Source organism: Balaenoptera physalus (genome assembly GCF_965194825.1).
Source record: "Balaenoptera physalus genome assembly, chromosome: 20".
Lineage (NCBI taxonomy): Eukaryota > Metazoa > Chordata > Mammalia > Artiodactyla > Balaenopteridae > Balaenoptera > Balaenoptera physalus.
The window spans coordinates 62,446,927-62,466,223 of NC_138901.1; the positions used below are offsets into that span (position 1 = coordinate 62,446,927).

The following is a 19,297-nucleotide window of genomic DNA, read 5'->3' on the forward strand; positions in this document are numbered from 1 at the left end:
TCCAGCAAGTCACTCTCATTTGAGCAGAGCATCACCAAGTGCCATGTAAGTCTACTGACCCTGTCCATGTATGTCAAGCTCAAGGTTCAATTTCACCTGAATGCTGGTAATCGTAAGGGAAAAAAAAACCTATTAAGCACACACTTGACAATTACCATGAGGTGGACCTTACCCAGCAAGGTATACTGGGACTCTGCAAAACCCCTCAGGAGGAGAGTCATGTCCCTACAAGAATCCTCATTTTCCCTACTTCTTAACTTTTATATAAGAGAAACTGTACAGGAAACGGCACTGGATTTCAAGAGAGCTGGGTTAAGCCCTAGTTTTGCACCACTTTGTTTCTGTATGTTCCTGAGAAGTCACTTAGCCTCTCAGGGCTTTAGTCACAAATGTAATCCTTGAACCAGCAACATCAGTACCACCTGGGAACCTGCAAACACGCGACCTATGAGACCCGGCCCCAGGGCAACTAAATAAGAAACTTTGGGTGTAGGACCCCACAATCTGTGCTCTAGCCCTCCAGGAGATTCTGATGCATGTCCCAGGTTGAGAACCCGTAACCGTCCTGTATAACGTTACCTGCCCAACCTACTGCATGAACACAAACACGAGACATCACTCATACAAAGACCTAATCAATCTCCCAAAGGTTTTACCAATTACCATTTACCTATGAAAACCACTTACCCCATGGGAAACTCCGATTTAAATCTTCATATCGGGGAACTATAGTAAAACCTATACATCCTTCAAAAACAAACCGAGTACTTTAAAACAATCTTTAACTATATGGGCTTATTATGTTTCTAACTTGTTCTTACTATAAACCCTAAAACCATACAATATATTGATACATTCTTCAAAATTGTTCATTTAGAGCCACCGGAAGTAATGGAAAGCAACTGAACTTCAGCTAATTAAAAAAAAAAAAAGTTACCAATGAACATTTATCCCTCTGGTTTTAAAATAATTTCAGGATATCGACAATACATTTCTGGAATGCCCTAAAAGCCTCCAAAGCGAAATTAAAATAACTTTATCATCATCATGTCATACTTAAATATGTCCCTTTAAAAAACTTTTTTTAAAGTACTTCATAGAAATTAAACACTACAAGAGTTAGAAATCATCATTGCATTAGTCACTGACCGCATCCAAATTACCCTGACATCCAGAGAACACTTACTTGTCTTAAAAACTGCTTTCCAAGGTACGATGTAGCCATGCTGGTTAAATTCTTCCTGCTGCCCACTTTGCACCTGATGTAGCCATACAGGTTGGCCCCTTGCAGCACCACACCCATGATAACGACCGCCTGGGAGAGGGGAATAACCAACAGTTACGGGCCTGACACTGACCGTCTCTCTGCCATAAACAAAACGCGGAGACTGTCTCGGGAAAGAGCAGGAAGAGGAAGCTCTGTGAAGGGGGGTTGTGGCCGTGAGACTCCCGTGCGCCCTCCCTCCCAGAGCAGACCCGTCCAGTACGCGCGCTCTGTACCACCCAACAAGCACCCATCAACACACATGCTCTGTGCCAGCCCCGGGGGTGCAGTGGGGGGACCATTCTCTAATATTTTCCATGGTTCTGTGAGTAAAGATATAAAAAAAGTAAATGAGACTCAGAAGGGGCTCAAATGTTAACTATTTCCTTAAGAATTCCAAAAGAATGGTCAAGAGATAGATCAAGTTCAACACACTGAAAGCACACAGAGCTGAGTCTCTGCTCTATGCTAATGTGTGGGCAACAAGTGGCTTCTAAGAAAGCAAACCGGTGCCTCAAGGTAGCAACCAACAGGGGTTTGCCTTCTGTGACAAGGAGGTGGGGGGAGTGGGCAGAGGGGGGACACAGCACTAGGAAGAAATGCACTTCAGCAGAGTTGTTTCTTCCTTGTGGCCACAATCCTATAGGTGACCCCACTAAGACCGCTAAGGATTGAGAATAAGAAACGCAAGCCTACTATTTAAATATTATTGAAGAAAAGTTAATTAGAACAACATGAGGGGATCCCACGGCTAAATATTCTACAAAGCTTTTCTGTAAAGGGCCAGATGATAAATATTTTAGGCTCTGCAGGCCATATGGTCTCTGTTGCAAATACTCAACTCTGCCATTCTAGCCCCAGAGCAGCCACAGGCAATATGTAAACAGGCAAGGCTGTGTTCCAACACAAATTTACAAAAACAGGCTAAGGCCAGATTTGGCCTGCAGGCCACAGTTTGCCAAGCCCCGTTCTAGAATAAGCAAATGGTCTGAGAGGCGGGAGGGCCAACGGTCATCAAGCCCATCACCGCAGAGAAGAGTGGGTGCGGAAGCCTGAGGGACGGGATGCCCCCTTCCTGCCCTGTGGTCTTAAAACAGGAGCCCAAACCGCCTTTCACCCCCCTCTCCCGGCTCTGCTTTAGGGAAGGGGAAGCACTGCCACAGAAAGGCTGGGCTGCCTGCCCAGAGAGAGGTGCAGGCTCCAGGGGCTCACAAACGATCTGAAGCAGGAGGGCAGAGCCACGACAGAGCAACAAGAACTCCACTGCGTAAGGGAAGGAACCCGAGCAAGCCAGCCGAGGCAGCCGGCGGCAGGGCTGCGGTCCCCTCCTCACACCTGCGCCTTCAGGCGACCAAACCGCAGCTCACAGCAGAGCCCAGATGTCTCAGGCAACAAGACAGGCAGGCAAGGAGAACTCACCCACACGAAACCAGCATAAAGAGAAGGTCTGGACAGAGCTGCCACTACGAACAGGAGCAAAATGGGGAGGGGAACAGGGAAAGGCAGCTACGCAGAACCACAGCAGAAAACAAAAAGAAGAAAGGAACACAGTATGCAAAAGGCAGGCGAAGAATTGATTCTAAAAAGAAATAGAGTCCACCAAAATAAAAGCATTCCTGAAGCATACGTCACCCTACAGAAGAACCTAAAGATAAGAATTCAGAGAGAATGAAGGTAAGACAAGACACCAGAAAGAGTTGAAAACGGAGCCGGCAGAGCTCAGGAAACGCTGAGAAGCCCTTGCTAAAGCAGCCCACTCCGGTCTCCCTGGCACTCTCCACTCTGTTACCTTGTATCACCTTTCTAACAACCCTTATTTGCTGTCTGTCTACACTCTGCTCCACTAGAACCTGGTGCTATCGGAGCAGTTATCCTGTTTATCAGGCCCTTAATCATACCCCCAGCACCCAGGACAGCTCTGGCATATGGCAGACTCTTTTAAAAAGATGTGCTGAGTGAATAACCAGAAAGGAAAAAGACGAGAGATGAAAGCATTTAAGATGGTAGATGAGAACAGATAAAAATGATCCAACACAGAGGTAACTGGTACCTCAGAATTAGAGACACCAAAAAAACAGAACATAAATAAATGTAAAGACAAAAGAAGATAATTTTCCTGATTCAAAGCAAAACCTGTGCCTGCATATTAGAGGGGCACACAGTTTCCAGAAGAAGCAATACAGAAAGATAAACACAAAGACAATCTGGTTATGTATGCTATTTTAAAACTTCAAGAATGATTAACAAAAATTATTTGTCCAGGGAGAAAAACAATTCACTCCCTTACATAGAGGTTAAGTAAGCCAGGCCTCAGATTTCTCTACAATATTCAATATTAGAAAATGAGAAAGTAATGTCTTCTAAATGGTGAGAGAAAAAAGTTGTGACCCAAGAATATTAACTTAGCCAATTCTTTATTCAAGAATAAAGAAACTGGGCTTCCCTGGTGGCGCAGTGGTTGAGAATCTGCCTGTTAATGCAGGGGACACGGGTTCGAGCCCTGGTCTGGGAAGATCCCACATGCCACGGAGCAGCTGGGCCCGTGAGCCACAACTACTGAGCCTGCGCATCTGGAGCCTGTGCCCCGCAACGGGAGGGGCCGCGATAGTGAAAGGCCCGCGCACCGCGATGAAGAGCGGTCCCCGCACCGCGATGAAGAGTGGCCCCCGCTTGCCGCAACTAGAGAAAGCCCTCGCACGAACCGAAGACCCAACACAGCCAAAAATAAATAAATAATTTAAAAAAAAAAAAAAAGAATAAAGAAACTTTTTTCAAGAATGAAGAAATAAAGAATTTATTCAAGCATAAAGAGTTTATTCATAAAGAAAAGAAAAAACAAAAGTTTATTCAAGAATAAAGTCAACAGGCTCATATTCTTAAACATGACAGAGCCAAAGGAAAACAACACCCACAAGTTTTTTGAAAAAAATCACCCAACAATGAAATTCAGCCAACCAAGAGGTAAAGGAGAAGCTGCAATAAAAGGACTGAATCAATTTATTTAAAAGTAGATCAAAGACTGAACAACCAGTAACAAATATCGTTTCAAAAGGTAATTGTTATAAACCTTGATAACAAAAATAATATTGGAACAAACAAAGCTCAGGCATAGAAAGGGAAGAAACAAAGGAGGGAATATAAGAATGTTTCATTCCCTTTCTAAACAGTCTCTAAGTCAATAAACAGGAGTAAGTATATTACTTAAAATAACTAAAGTAAGACTACAACCAACAAAAATCCAGAAGTGGAAGCAGGGAGGAAGGGTGGGAGAAGGCATGAATGTTAACTTTACATCTTTCACAGCAGGAAATCAAGACATTAAATACATTTCTTAATTCATGAAAGAGGGTATGATACATGAAATGCATGAAAGAGGGTTATGTGATACAGATAACTACTAGAAAAACTAAAAACAGAAAATACACCTTCCAAATCTCAAAAGGGAAAGTATTTATGTACGTGTATGCACAAAGGAAAAGAGAACCTATACAGCGAACTAGACAAGGAAATATTAAAAACAGGGGGAAAAAACACAATTAAGGCCAAAATACATCTGATACCAATAAGCATTAAGTGAGATAAAATCAATTATTAAAAGAATAAGACACACAGTTTGGGCTAAGTGACAGACTATATTTTCCAAAGATGGTAGCAACTGTATCTCCACATGCTCTTCTAGAACCTTCTTACTCCATCAAGTTGTAGAGCCTAATTTCCATTCTCCTGAATGTGGACGGGTGCCAAAAGTGATACTGTGACTTCTGAGGCTAGGTGGTTGTCAGGGGCTGAACTTTGTTCCCCCAAAATGTATATGTTTATATGTATATATAATCCCAGGACCCCAGAATATGACTGTATTTGGAAACAGGGTCTTTAAAGAATTAAGGAAAAATAAGGTCACTAGGGTGGGCCCTAATCCAATATGATAGGTGCCCTTATAAGTAGAGGAGATTAGGACACAGACATGTACAGAGGGAAGACCACGTGAAGACACCAGGAGAAGACAGTCAACAAGCCAAAGAGACAGACCTCCAGAATTGGGAGAAAATAAATTTCTGTTGTTTAAGCCACCCAGTCTGTGATACTTTGTTATGGCAGCCCTAGCAAACTAACACAGTTGTACAAGGTAATACAGCTTGTGAGCTAAAACACTCTCAACTGGAGCTGTGACCCTCCGAGTAAGCAGTCTAACGGCCATGAGGCCACCAGCCTGTAATGAAGCCCCAAGCAGCAATGTGGAAAGGCCGCGTGAGAGGCCATGGGACCCCACAGAGAGGAGAAGCCTCACCAGCCCCCAGCCACTGTCTGACCACAAGTACAAAAGATCCCAAGCCAGAACTTTCCAGACAAGCCCTTTCCAAACTTCTGAACCAGTGAAACTGCGAGAGATCATAAAATGACTGTTGCAATAGATAACCAGAACAGGTTACCAACCAGTATTTTCAGAAAAGACCACTCTGTTAGTTCCAAACCAAGCTAAGCATGTTTGGAGTATACTGACCATCCCCGACCGACAAGATTATGTGATAAATGTGGTAATCACTGAACAAGATGGGCAAAATCAAATTCTGCTAAGCACTTGGAGAACTGGTGAGATGGAGTCTTTCACGGGACTCTGCTCTCTGCACTTACAGAAAAGCAGAGGTGAGAAACCAAACCTGGGAAATACATGATGAAGCTGCCTATTCAGGACGGGCCCCTAATGTTAACACAGGTGGTCCACCAGCCACCTTAGTGGGTCACTGACAGCTCCACACTGATACTCACCAACCACTTCACTCTGAAGGAGAAGAGGGCACTAAAGGCAAATATTACCCACAGCACCGGACAGGCAATGAGTCCTAACCAGAAGATTCTTGACTCAGCCTCTGAAACAGTTTTACTGTCTTGAGAAGAGGCCTACAAAAGAACATGAATTTAATAACCAATGTTCTGTGATACTTATCAGCAAAAAGTTTAACATTTTTAATGAAAAACCCCTTACCCTCAAATTCAAATAAATTAATACAGACAACCCAAGTCCCAAGTTAGAACTCCTACCCCCTGCCCCACAATCCCCCTCAAACAAAACAGTAGATCTACCACTACTGTAATTTTTGGAACTGGTCTTAACATACTTTGTTTTAAATCGAGAACGTTTCATTTTCAGGGCAGAGTGGACAGTTTGTCATCACCCAAGACAGTTAAGGGTGGCCTCTGACAGGCTTCTAGTCAATCCTTCTTGCACTTTTACTGATTATTCATAAGCAAGCTTTGAAAGATGCCTTCTTAGGTGAGGATTCAGGAAATCAAGGCTATGGTCATCCTGGAGACTAAAAGGTCAAGTCAGGGTCCACAGGAAGAAATGGAGTCAAGGGACTCCGGACAATGACCAGAATGTCTCAGCAACACCCAGGAATTTAAAAGGGCGCTGAGTGGTTTCCAAGGTAGATTTTATAAGATAAAGGACTCTGGGCTCACTGGGCACAAAGCTGCTTTCTGAGGAGTCCTAGTCAGGGCCCTTCCAAGCAGAAGGCAAGCAATTTAACTGGCGTTGTCTCCAGGAACTTTGTCCTCTGGCTCCCAAACTGATTTCCACTGCAGATAAGCAGGCTTATCCCAAACAGAGCAAGGTCCCCTAGGGCTTCTGAGGGCGCAGCCTGAAGAACAGACTGCTCCCTGCTTGACTCAGGTTTTCTATCCAGCTGCAACCCTCCTCTTTCCTTCTCCTGCGCACGAACGGAGGAGGACCCCGGGGGCAAGGACAGACGGAGCCAGTGGAGGGAGCTACACTAGGCAAGGCACACCGGGCAGAGGGTCCCAAACAGAGACCCTTCAAGCAGCAGCCCCTGGGAGGCAGCTAAGCATGCGACATAAACCCTGAGCCCAAGCCCTCTGAGGGTTCTTTCCTGGACACGCCCCGTTTCTAGTCGGAACTACAGAGAAACACACGGCAAGTTTTAAGGCCATCTGGTTCTGTGCTATACCATGCCAAGCGATCTGGGGCGGTCCCTTATGTGTACATGCAGCTGAAGTGTTTAGGTAATTGACCCTTAAATACTCAAATGTATCTACACATAAGTTTTTGAATGACACTCAAAAAAAAAAAAACAAAACAAAACAAAAGCAGTTTACCTTCCTGGACTCAAACACCCAATGGCTTTTTCCATCTTCATCAATATGATTCCACCAGCGCAGGCCAACCATTAGTCTACCTGTGACATTCTGGTAAAGATTAATATATGCACACACATTTTAAAAACATTATTTACAGGTCTACCATAACATCGTATCTTAGTGTAACAGTTCACAAACAAGAAATCATCAGCTTTCCCACCATAATATCCAGTTAAAGACCACTACGTACCAGGCCTGGACAAGAGTAAATAAAATGGCAATGGCAGGCCCCACAGGGGCAGAGGTGACAGGGTCAGCACATCCATAAACATTACCCTTCTTTTCCCTCACGAACTCTTGTCCTTTCTCCAGTTCCCTAATGTGTTTCTAAACCCCTTGCTCTTTAGCTACTGGGACCTACTTTTTCCTATATATCCTGACCACAGCTACATATACTTTATAACTATGTATCTCTAAAAAAGGTTATGGACTGAATACTGTGTCCCCCCAAATGCATGGGTTGAAACTCTGCCCCCACCCCATCACCAAGTGACGGTATCAAGAGGGGGCCTCTGGGAGGTGATCAGGATTAGATGAGGCCATGGGGGCGGAGCCTTTGTGAATGGGATTAGTGTCCTCATAAGAGTCAAGAGACAGCTTTCACCCTCTCTCTGCTCTCAGTCATGTGAGGATACAACGAGACATTAGCAGTCTGGAACCGGAGGAGGGCCCTCACCAGAGGCTGACCATGCTGGCACCCTGATCTTGGATTTCCAGCCTCCAGGACTTGGAAAAATAAATTCCTGTTGTTTGTAAGCCACCCAGTCTCTGGTATTCTGTACAGCAGCCCAAACGAAGACTATGGTTATAGGCACTGACCTTCATTCAGTACTTGAAATGCACCAAGCTCTTTCCCTCTTAGCTAATGTAACAAATTGCTGTGATAGCTTCCCTAACATAATGAAAGGAATACAGAAGGAGAAGAGGAGGAGGAGCCTTAGAGACCAAACTTCGTTTTGTAGAAATGCTACCAATCAAAGGTTAAGTAAAAGAGAAGAGCTGGCAAAGAAGACCGAGAACAGCCAGAGGTCTATTTTAGTGGCACTTTCAAATAACAGCTCTTAGAATAGTCTCAAACTCCTCCATTTTCCAATTTTCCAATTCTTTACTTGCTGTTTTTGTCATTATTAGTTTATTGTCCGAATTTCTCTCAAGCTTATTATTTTTGTTTTTGAAACTTCTAGACCTCTAATTATAAAAGCCTTTTGTCTATTGTTTTTCCTCTGAATTCAGCTTTAGACACATTTCAAAAGTTTAAATGTAGATGATCATTATCATTAAGGTGTAAATAATCTATATTTACAGTTTTTATTTCCTTTTTAAGCCAAGATATTTAGCAGAATGGCTCTTTTTAAAAATCCCAATTTTGACAACCTTTTTTAATTAGTCTCCAGTTCTGTTGTACTGGACTAGAAAATGTAGCTGCTTTGGGCAATTTCTTTGGATTTTCTTCATAGTGATATTTAGTCAACTTTTGTAAATGTTCCACAGGAACTGAACAAGAAGGTATTATGCCTCTACATACAGAGTTCCAAATACTGCTATGAAAGCGACCTTGTTATTTCATTCAGATCCTTCAAACCTTACATACTTTTTGTTGCTTTGATCTGCAAAGGCAGTGGTTTGTTACACTTCTGTCACGACAGTGTTCCTCCATCTTCTCTAGTGTTTCTAGCTTTTCACTATCGTTTGATGTGATGTCGTTCTGTGAATGATCCTCACCGTGACTCATCAACTGACCTTTCTTGTTCCACTGAATGCTGTCTTACTCTCATTTCTGTTTTGTCTGATAATAATACAATGTCAAGTTTCTTTTTGTTTGAATTGGTCTTATCTTTGCCTTCTTTTACTTTTTCTAATGTTACAATTATAGTTAGATCTTTTGGGTTGGACTTTGATTTTTGACCAAATCTAAGAATTTTTATCTTTAAAAAGAGGGTTTAATCAAATTACATCTAGAGCTGCAACTAATTTGCTACTGCTCCCATCCCCTTGCACTCTGCCCTGTGATATTTCAGGTGCCTGGACGCTTGCTTTGTTCTTCTCTTGACTTATGTTTTAGTTGCTCCTGTCTTCTCCAATGTTGTGGAAGACACACATGTTTTAAATTTTACTAATAGTTACCATAAAAATTTGAAAACAACTATTTATTCTTTTTTTACTATATTTCTCAAAATAAAGAATAAGACAAAAGCCCCATATGGGTTATAACATTTAAGTTCTTTTCAATTTTTAAATATCTTATCTCTTATTTTTTTAATAATTATCTTCTTTTGACAACTGCCTTGAGATTTACAACTACGACACACTGCTGTTCTAACTACATTCAGAACCCTGCACACCCCCTTCCCCAAGTCCATTTAATAATTTCCCCATTCTTGACTTCTTAATTTCATATCTCAATTGTCTGCATATCTGTAAGTAATTCTGCCACAGATGAAAGGGTATTTTTTAAGCCCTTGTTTTTAAAAAAAAAAATGTTATCAGAAAATATACTTTCTGGCCACATTTTTTTTTTTTTTTTAATTTGGTCATGCTGCGGCTTGCATCCCGGGATCTCAGTTCCCTGACCAGGGATTGAACCCAGGCTATAGAGTGAAAGCCCGGAATCCTAACCACTAGGCCACCAGGGAACTCCCTCTGGCCATATTTTTTAAAACTCTAAACCCACAAGGATCTAATTATATAATTTTTGGAAATTACCAGGAAGAACTGACTGAAGGTGGTGTTCTATTTGACTAAGCAGAAATTACATGAACAACAAAAAGAAACGTTCCTCAAAACAAAACTGTGACCTGGATACAGTAAACACTTTAGAGCATAAAGCAACAGAAGAAATTCAAAGAAATACAAGGCAAAGAAGACTGTACAAAAGAAAAGCCTACAGGAAACAGACCTTTGTAATCTTTATTCTCAGCATTTTGTGGCCTACGGAAACTGGCCACCACCAAGCCAACCACTTCTGATATCTGTAACAATCAAAAGATCTAAAAATGGCTGGGTTGGTGGGCATGAGCAGAGCTGTAACATCTTACTGGTTTTTGAATCAATATACATACCTCAAATTCCAAAAGTAGCTTTTGCCGTTTTTTTTTTTTGCCTTCAATTTTTCCCCCTACCATTTTATTATGAAAATTTCCAAATACACAGAAAAGTCAAGTTTTACAGTGAATACCCATATACCTATCACCTAGTGTCTACATTTAATATTTTATCATAGTTACTTTACCACATGCCCCTCTATCTATATACCTATCTCTCCATCCATCCATGCCTCTACCTACCACTGCCTCTGAGTTTGAACCATTTCTTACACTCTTTTCTATCCCCTACAACAGGATCCCTCAGCCTCAGCACTACCCACATCTTGGGCCGGATGATTCCTTGACGTGGGGGGCTGCCCTGTGTGTGCACCTTAAGATATTTAGCGGCAACCCTGGCCTCTACCCGTGTGACACCAATAGCACACTTCCCCCACCCCCAGTTGTGACAACCAAAGATGTCTTCAGATACTGACAAACGAACGTCCCCCTTGGGGGCAAAACTGGCCCTGGCTGAGAGACACTGGCCCTCAAGCTCACATAGGAGCCTTTGCAATGGTCGGTACTTGAGTTATTTGCGGACAAACTACCCTGGGGTCTTATCTAGAAATCATACACGGCAGAGCCGGAGGTGACCCTGAAGCGAAACCAGTGGTGAGGATTAGAAGTAATATGTGTAGTCAATAGCTGCTGGTCACATTTTTATTTGTTTGTTTAACTTTAAAGCTGATGTAGGTTAACATAAAGCACAGACAAGTCAGTAAACCTACACGTGATCTGCCACAACTGGCACTTTGACACAGGTGAGGCCTAAGGTAACAAAAAGATAAATTAACACCAATCGGAAATGCTAAGTGTCATTTTTTTTTTTTTTACTGTTTACACGTCATTCAATCTCATCATATAAATACGATTTTAAAATAAAAACAATCAAAACCTACCTTGACTGCCCAAAAGTCACATGACAACAACAAGATAATTGTCACCATACAGGCAATAAAGCTGCTGCTGAACAATTCACAGAGAAGATAGACTATAATTGCACTGACTCGAAAGAATAAATGGAAAAATGATGCCACTGGATGTCTGAAAACCAAAACATAATAAAAGAAATGCAATTACATTTACAACAGGTACTGCAGATGTAGATGAAAATGTTTCAGCCATAGCAGAACCATGCAGAGTCTTGTCAAAATAAAAGATGACTTGAGGAAGAAGCAAACCGCCTACCTCTCTTTTTTCATAAGCCCCATTATTTGACTAGGCCCTGCTGTCACAGAGAATACACTATGTAAACGTGACTTTAACACCTCATTGATTATAAACTTTCACAAAATACATAACAAGAAATTTTACCAAGCTTAGAGGAATTAGGAAACTACACTCTTAGGACTGACTGCTATTTTCACATGTCTAAAAATCATGCCCTAAGAATTTCTAGGCCCTCAGAAATCACTTCAGGCATTAAGACAAAGTATCCATCAGGCATAGTTGCTGTTTTATCAACAGCTTTGTTGTGATATAATCCACACGCCACACAATTCCCCTATTTAAAGAGTATAATTCAGTGATTTTTGGTATACTCACAGAATTGTGCAATTATCACACAATCAATTTTAGAACCTTTTCATGACCCCAAACATAAAGCCTAAACCCATGGGCAGTCACCCCCCATTTACCCCAATCCCACCCTTCTCCAGTCCTAGGCAACCACTAATGTACTTCCCGTCCCTATAGATTTGCCTATTCTGGACACATAAACAAAATCATATAATATGTGGTCTTTTGTGACGGGCATTTCTCACTTAGAGATGTTTTCAAGGTTCAGGTAGAATTTGATTTCATCAAGTGAATTTCTTTAGCGATAACTAAGTTTGGAATAGAAATATATTTGGCTTGATATTCTCACACTAGTTGATACAAAAGATACAATCCTGAAATTTGCATAATAAATCAAAATGTAATATATCTACAGAAACTATCTAAAGAAATGGTGCATTCTTGGTACAAAAGTCAGAATTAAAAACACCAGTGTTCAAAAAATTGGATTTGCAGATTTGAAAACTCAGTATTGAGTAAAATGCCATATGTCAATTATTTCCAGGGAAAACGTGAGACGTCACCTCACCTCAGACTAAAGAGCAAAGCAGCAATTCACAATATTCACCAGCACATCACAACCACTCTGCCCCGAACCCCGTCGCTGGCACCAGGCGATGGACAGAACAGCACCAGACACTAACCCGAGTCTTGTAACTTACTGTCGTACCTGATTTTGGATTTTTTTGGCCTACTAGTTGTCTCCTCTTCTGCATCAAACAGTGAAACATCTTCAATGTCATCATTACTGTCCTGATAGGAAAAGCAAACATCCATGAAGCAGAATGAAACTCCGTATTGCATGCCTACTACATGCAAGGCAGCACGCTAGTCAATATGGAAGACGACGGCAGGACGCGGTCACGGCCACCTGGAACTCCCAGCCTAGGGAAGGGGCGAGGGCAGTTCCCTCCCCCGACCCTGATCACCTGGCCAAACCCCACGTGGCAACCCAAGCACCTGCCGTCTCCATCCCACCCAAGAAGCTGCCAAGCGCAAACTCAAGGCAGCCACCGTCAGGCGGCTCTCCCAGGTCAGAGAAGGCGGAGGCTGCCGAGATAAACTGTCTCTGGCTCCTCCACCAAATCAGCTGACTGCAGCCCTGTTTTCCCGACCCCTCTCACAACTCTGTCCCTTTTCCTCCAGGTTAAACCAGCTACTTGTAGGCAGAATCCCTTCTCTTCCCGCCTCCTTGGGGGCGTGTTCCATCACTCTTCCCTTTATTTACAGTCTCCTGTATCTTCAGGTCCTCCTGGTGGATGTTTCCCATCAGAATACAAGCTCCTTCAGGTGCCCTTTACAGCGTGAAGAGATGTTTTAAAGTCCTGATGCTGAATCTCCCTTCTGTCCTCGACTTCCCTTCCCTCCTCAACCTCAGGTCTCTAAGTGGTTCGCACCTCAGCTCACTGCCACTCACCTGCAGCCTCAGCCAGGCTTCACACCTTCACCCCTTCACAGTGCCAGCCCCTCCCCACTCACCTGCCATCTCTGGTCTCACCCCCGCTCTACTCCAGCCCTTCATTACCCAGAGTATCTCCCTAAATGGAGAGCATTCCATGTCACCCCCCTGCCCAAACTGTCCAGCGGCGCCCCTCCCTGTACAGGATAAGACTTCAATCCCTGAGGCACAGCAAACCAGAGCTCACGACAGCTCACGACCTGACCCCGTGCTCACCTCCTGACAACGCTCCCTCCCACTGAGCACTACAGCACCGCTGTTACGACCTGCTCTCGGGAAAACACTTCGGGCCCTCCCACCTTTCTGCCCTTCATGCTCTCTCTACCCAGAAGCTCTTTCCTTCCCCACCCCCTATGAAGCGGACCAGCAGGCAAACACCAAATCACCTTTCAACTTTCAGCTCAAACACTGCAACAGCTGAGAAACTTGCCCTGAAATCCCCAGGCATCCCACTTCCCACGTTCCCACAGCACTTGGGCAAATCTCCACTTGAACAATTATCTCGGGATATTCTTACTGCACGTCTACTCCTCCTACCTCCTCCTAGACTCCAAGCTACTGGAGGGCAAGTTCCATCCCTGCACTGTAATAAATCCTAGCGTCTAGCACAGCACCAGGCCAGGCGCTACAGTATCTGTTGAAGGCATGAGTGAATAAACAAAGGAGCAATCACCTACGACACGTGGCAGACTGTCATCAGTGCCAGAAGTAACGTGAGTGCAAACAGGAGCAGAGGGAAGGACCAGGCCGTGGGGAGGCTTCCAGAAGGAGAGCTTACCCGCTGGGCCTCCTGCTCCCTCTGGCCCCTTGACTAGGTATCTGTTCACAGGCACAGAAGTGGGAACACACAGAGTACGTATGGGGAAAGCCCTTGTATTAAATGAAGGTGGAAGAGTGGAGTGACAGCTGAAGCTAGAAAATGTAAAATGGATTCACATCTATGAGACCAGTGGCCTCCACCTTGGCAACAGGCTAGAATTCTCTGGGGGTACTTTAGGCAAGAGGGGATGGAAACCAGGGCACAAGTAGAGGGCTCGGCTTAAGAGTGCAGCACCGGGACTTCCCTGGTGGTCCAGTGGTTACGACTTCGCCTTCCAGGGCAGGGGGTGTGGGTTCGATCCCTGGTCAGGGAGCTAAAATCCCACATGCCTCGTGGCCAAAAAACCAAAACATTAAAAAAAAAAAAAAGTAAGCAATACTGTTTTCACACAAATTCAATAAAGGCTTTAAAAATGGTCCACATCAAAAAAAAAAATGCAGCACAGACAGTGCAGTTACATAAAACAAAGGCAGAATAAACAGGAGATTACGAGGAAAGCTGGAGATGGTAGGCGGTGTGGACACCGATGGCTTCCATCTTCTCAGTGAAAGGAGCAGCAAGGCTAGGGGCTGAGAGCAGATCAGGAAGAAACGCTGCAGGTCTGAGGGAGAAGCCCTGGAGAGCAGCCTAGGTGGGAGGGAGAGGGGGCTACGGAGGGGGCAGGGTGACGACTGCCCGGCGGCCCTAAGGGCTGGCTTGAGGTGCCTGGCCACAAGCTTAAGTGGGAACAGTCAGCGCCGTTGTGTGTTTTTCTCCAGCCTCCTTCAGCCTGGGCGCAGGTGCAGACCATTTTTCTCCAGCCTCCTTCAGCCTGGGCGCAGGTGCAGACCGTTTTTCTCCAGCCTCCTTCAGCCGGGGCGCAGGTGCAGACCATCACCCGATTTTCCCCACTCAGGTCTCCTCCCCGAAGCGGTGCTTTCCGACCCTAAATCCCGAGGCTGTCCTATTCGCAGACACCTGCTATCACATCACCCCGGCTCTGTGATCGCCGTGTGAAAACTACTTTCAGTCTTCTAACTTATCTTGCCTCCACACCCCCGGCACCCTCCAATTCACCCTCCGATTCAGGGCAGGAAATCGTCTGTGCCGTTCGCAGCCCTTCCCCGGGGCCTAGGACAGTGCCTGGGCCACAGGAACCCCTCAAGACGAAAAAACGCCTACAAAATCTAACTAAAAGTTTAGCTTTTTAAAAAATAGTTAGAAACTAAGAAATGATTCTTACTAATCTCTGGTCCTACACGTGAGGGCTGTAATTAGCTCGGAGGGGCAGATGCGGACACGGGAGTGGACCAGCCACCTCCAACGCTGCTGTGACAGCACAAACTTGAACGCGAGGCCGGGAGGGGGGGTCCCCTAATCCCATGTGCGGGGCGGCGGCCCCCCTCCCCTCGCCCGGCCACACACGACGTCTCCGCGGCCGCCCGCCCGGGCGCGACCCCGCGCCTCTCACACCCGCGCCGGCCCTCAGCGCAGCCCGGACCCCAGCCCCGCCCCCGGCCGCCCCGCCCGCCGCCCACCTGCTCCTCCTCGGGCTCGGGCAGCGGCCCCGGACGCTCAACACGCGCCCCTCAGACCCTGCAGGCCCGGCCCAGCCGCCGCGGCCCTCTCTCCGCGCCCACAGCCCCTTACCTGCTGCAACATGGCGGTCCCGCGCCAGCCCCACTTCCAGGAGCCACGTCAGCGCCGCAGCCGCGGGCCGGGTACCGGAACAGACGAGGCGGGGTCACTACGGGCCTGGAGGAGCCGGAGTAACAGCGGCAGCCCGACCCAACTTCCGCTTCCGGGCCCTCAGGGGAGGAGCAAGTGGGGGCGCGGCGAGCGTAGGGGCGGGGCGATTCGGAGTGGGAGGATCGGGGCGGGGCTAGAGAGTGGGCGGGGCGAGAAGCCAGGACTCGGGCTGGGGCACGGGCCGGTCCAAGCAGGAGAGGAAAATAAACGATGCTACTTTAGGGACTTCATGGTTTGTCGCCTGGAGATGTTGCTGCTACCTACAGAGTGTCATTCCGCTAGTGTGGATGTCCTGAGGGCAGGGGTGGGGGTCAGGGGCATGATTATTCCGTAGTTTTCATTTCGTTTGAGTGTTTTACGATGACGTATAATTCCGTACAGGATTACTTTTGTACCTTAAATAGTGGAGGCAGTTGAAGAAATAAATGTCCTCCTGCGAAGGGGTAAATGTTGTTAAGAAGAACGAGGCAGGAGGACACTAAACATGGCGGGTCTTATTAAGGGAGGAAGATAGACCTGGGAAACAGTAAGGAGAGAGGCTGAGAGCGTGGGCCCCGGAGTCTGAGACCCCTGGGTTTGAGCCCGTCTACTCCACTTAACCAACTATCTAGCTAACCTCTATGTGTCCTTCCCTTCCTCGGTAAGGTGATGATAATGGTATCTCTACAGGGTCCACACCTACTCAATAGATGTTTTCTTATCACGGTTTTAAGTTTAGCCGCGAATATTGTGATCTTGCCCCTTGAAGGAGCTGAAATTCAGGGACTTTATGTCATCTTTGAAACTGTGATTATAACAATATCCGATCTGCCCAGCCTGCTGTCAAACTGCTGTTGGAAGGCTCATGGAATAATGTGTAGAAGCATGTTTCCTTAATTGAAGGGATTCTTTCCATTCAAATCACAATTTTTACATGGCTATTTGCCAGTGCTACTTTAAACCTGATTTCCTAATAATGGAGAAAAAATTCTCCAGGGAGAGAAAGCTTGAAAAATGATGGTATTCCTGCACCTGGAGGTGAAAGCGGAGGCTGGGAACAGGTGGCCTGTGCATCTAGCCTACCCACGCCAGGGTTTTGGTGGCCCACTCAGTATGTGGGTTGTGGAGTTTTGTGGGGTTGCTGTTTTGTTGTTTTGTTCTGCATTCTGCTTGAATGGTTTCCATCCTACACCATGCTGAGCTACTGAGTAGGAGCTACCCCCTTCATATGGGGCTTGAGCTCTTTGATGGGCCACAGCCCCTATGCTGGGCTGCCCACATCTAAATCACCTGCCTGGCCCCTGACACCAACCTCAGCAGGCTTAAGTAGCAACCTCGACACACATGATATTAATGTAGAAAGGATGAATGTGCCTAATTCTCTTCCATAGGAGTTAGCCCTGAGAAGGAAAAATGCAATTTGAGGGCTTCTCCTTTTAGATTCTTAATTGAACTCATTGAGCTTCATCAGGCTTCCATACGAAAATACCAGGGAACTCCAGTGCATTATTCTGATATAATCCCATCAGTTCATTTGCTAGAAGAAACGATAGCCCTAAATTGGTAGCCATGAGTGGTATTAAACTTCCAACATCTCCCATCAATGAAACAGGGCTTCCGTGTCTCTCACTGAATGGTTTTCAGTGGGACAACAGATGCCAATCACCGCCAGCCTCTCTCTGTTTTCTTACTTTGATAAATATCAGTTCTTTGGCTTATAGGAAAATAATTAAAGAGTCCCCATGTTAATTGCCAGGGAACAGATGAAAACAAACAAAAAGAGGCCAAACACCAACATCCACTTGGTTTTTTGTTTATTTAAGACACTGTAATTTCCCAAGGCTGGTTCAGATAAATACATTTTGTCCAAGTTCAGGGGCTGCTGTTTTTCCTTGCTTCGTGACATTATCTATGGGCAGGCCTCTGATCTTCCTGATCCATGCAGCTCTGCTGGCTTTTTCTGGATCAACCACTCCAGCCGGCTTTATGGCCTGAAACTCCTTCCTCTTGGCCTCCTCGTACTCTTTCTCCTCCTTCACAGTCAGCAGCATGAACTCCGTGTTCACTCTGAAGGGGTCGAGGGCCGTGTAGAAGCGGGGCCAATCTTTCTTGGCAGCCTGGGCCGTCGTGCCCATCGGCGGAGCCAGCATGTGGTTTGGTTTGATGACCTGTGTGCTGGTTAAGGGGCTGAAGCTGCGCACTGCCCCATCAGCTGAACTGGTTGCCGGGTCTTCACCCTTTAAGCTGCCAGAGAACCTGGGGCAGATGAGCACCGGCTGGGGGATGGTAGACTGGACTCTGGGGCTGTGCACGGAGTTCTTCAGGTTAGGCTGAAGCTTCTGGATTTCAAGGGGAATACTGGTTTGTTTCACGTCTATGGGAGGGTTGCTCAATCTCAATCGATCTACTGCATGTTGGACCGACTGTCCCTTCAAACTCAGGACCTTCCTTGGGTATGAAATGGAAGGTCCCCAGGCATCGATGACCTGGGTTTGGGGCCTCCGGGGATAGGCAAACTCCCCAGAATTATGGGCTTTCTGCAGGGCATTCACAGTCAGGAAGAGCTGGTCAGGTAACATAGGGATGCACCAGGACTTCTTCTTTGAGCAACTGATCAAGTCTCCCAAAGTTCCCAGTTGTCCTTGTTTTGGTATTTCCTCCACATCATCTGCTTTTTAAAAAAAAGAAAAGAAAAACAAACCAGTGTTCCATGAAAACCATTAAGTACTTATGCATGAAAGTTAAATCCATTCCAACTCCTATTCAGACTAAGGTCTTTGTTACCCAATGGACATGCTGCCATCATGTGAGCAAAAATCCTCTATGAGACGACAAATTACAACATATTTAACACAAGTTTTTAACAAATATGCTAGTACTTGTGTACACGTGTGTATTAACCTCTAGATATGCATATTTTGGAAGGAGCATATGTAATGCCTATGCTCCACACATTCGTGAAACTTCCCTGTGGGAATGACCTTCACACCCCATTTACAGGCCTTACAAATTTTCAGTAACATACCTATATTTTTAAATAAAACCTGTATTGCAAAGCTTGATCTCCACTTTATTAATCAAATTTGACTCCAAATGATCTTTGGATGTTTCTCAAAATCAAAACTGCCTTCAAAAAACATGTCACCCCTGCAAAACTGAAACTATCAAATGGCCAAAAGGCAGTTCCTGAACAGGAGTTCCCAAAATGTTTTGAACATTTTCTAGGTCCAAAAGCCACTGACAAGGACAAG

General features: G+C 45.3%; 2 protein-coding genes across 8 annotated transcripts in view; both read right to left on the reverse strand.

Moving 5' to 3' along the window:
- The window catches only part of LOC309650267 (Golgi apparatus membrane protein TVP23 homolog B), a 52,571-nt gene extending 36,447 nt beyond the window's left edge, over window positions 1-16,124 (reverse strand). For all 3 annotated transcript variants that reach the window (XR_014257484.1, XM_082441472.1, XM_082441473.1), the window contains exons 1-6: window positions 15,969-16,124; window positions 12,731-12,813; window positions 11,403-11,547; window positions 7,379-7,468; window positions 6,032-6,163; window positions 1,187-1,315 (exon numbers count right to left, since the gene is read on the reverse strand). Coding sequence is in view for 2 of the 3 variants with exons in the window: in XM_082441472.1 (XP_082297598.1) it covers window positions 1,187-1,315; window positions 6,032-6,163; window positions 7,379-7,468; window positions 11,403-11,547; window positions 12,731-12,813; window positions 15,969-15,980 (591 nt within the window). In the remaining variant the exon portion in view is untranslated. The remainder of the gene's footprint in view (window positions 1-1,186; window positions 1,316-6,031; window positions 6,164-7,378; window positions 7,469-11,402; window positions 11,548-12,730; window positions 12,814-15,968) is intronic.
- Window positions 16,125-17,843: 1,719 nt separating this feature from the next.
- FBXW10B (F-box and WD repeat domain containing 10B) overlaps window positions 17,844-19,297 on the reverse strand; it is a 36,404-nt gene continuing 34,950 nt past the window's right edge. For 4 of the 5 annotated variants that reach the window (XM_082441352.1, XM_082441355.1, XM_082441354.1 and 1 more), the window contains one exon: window positions 17,844-18,717. In XM_082441352.1, the coding sequence (XP_082297478.1) occupies window positions 17,894-18,717 (824 nt within the window). In that variant the 3' untranslated portion in view covers window positions 17,844-17,893. The remainder of the gene's footprint in view (window positions 18,718-19,297) is intronic. The other variant, XM_082441353.1, reaches the window with a different exon arrangement.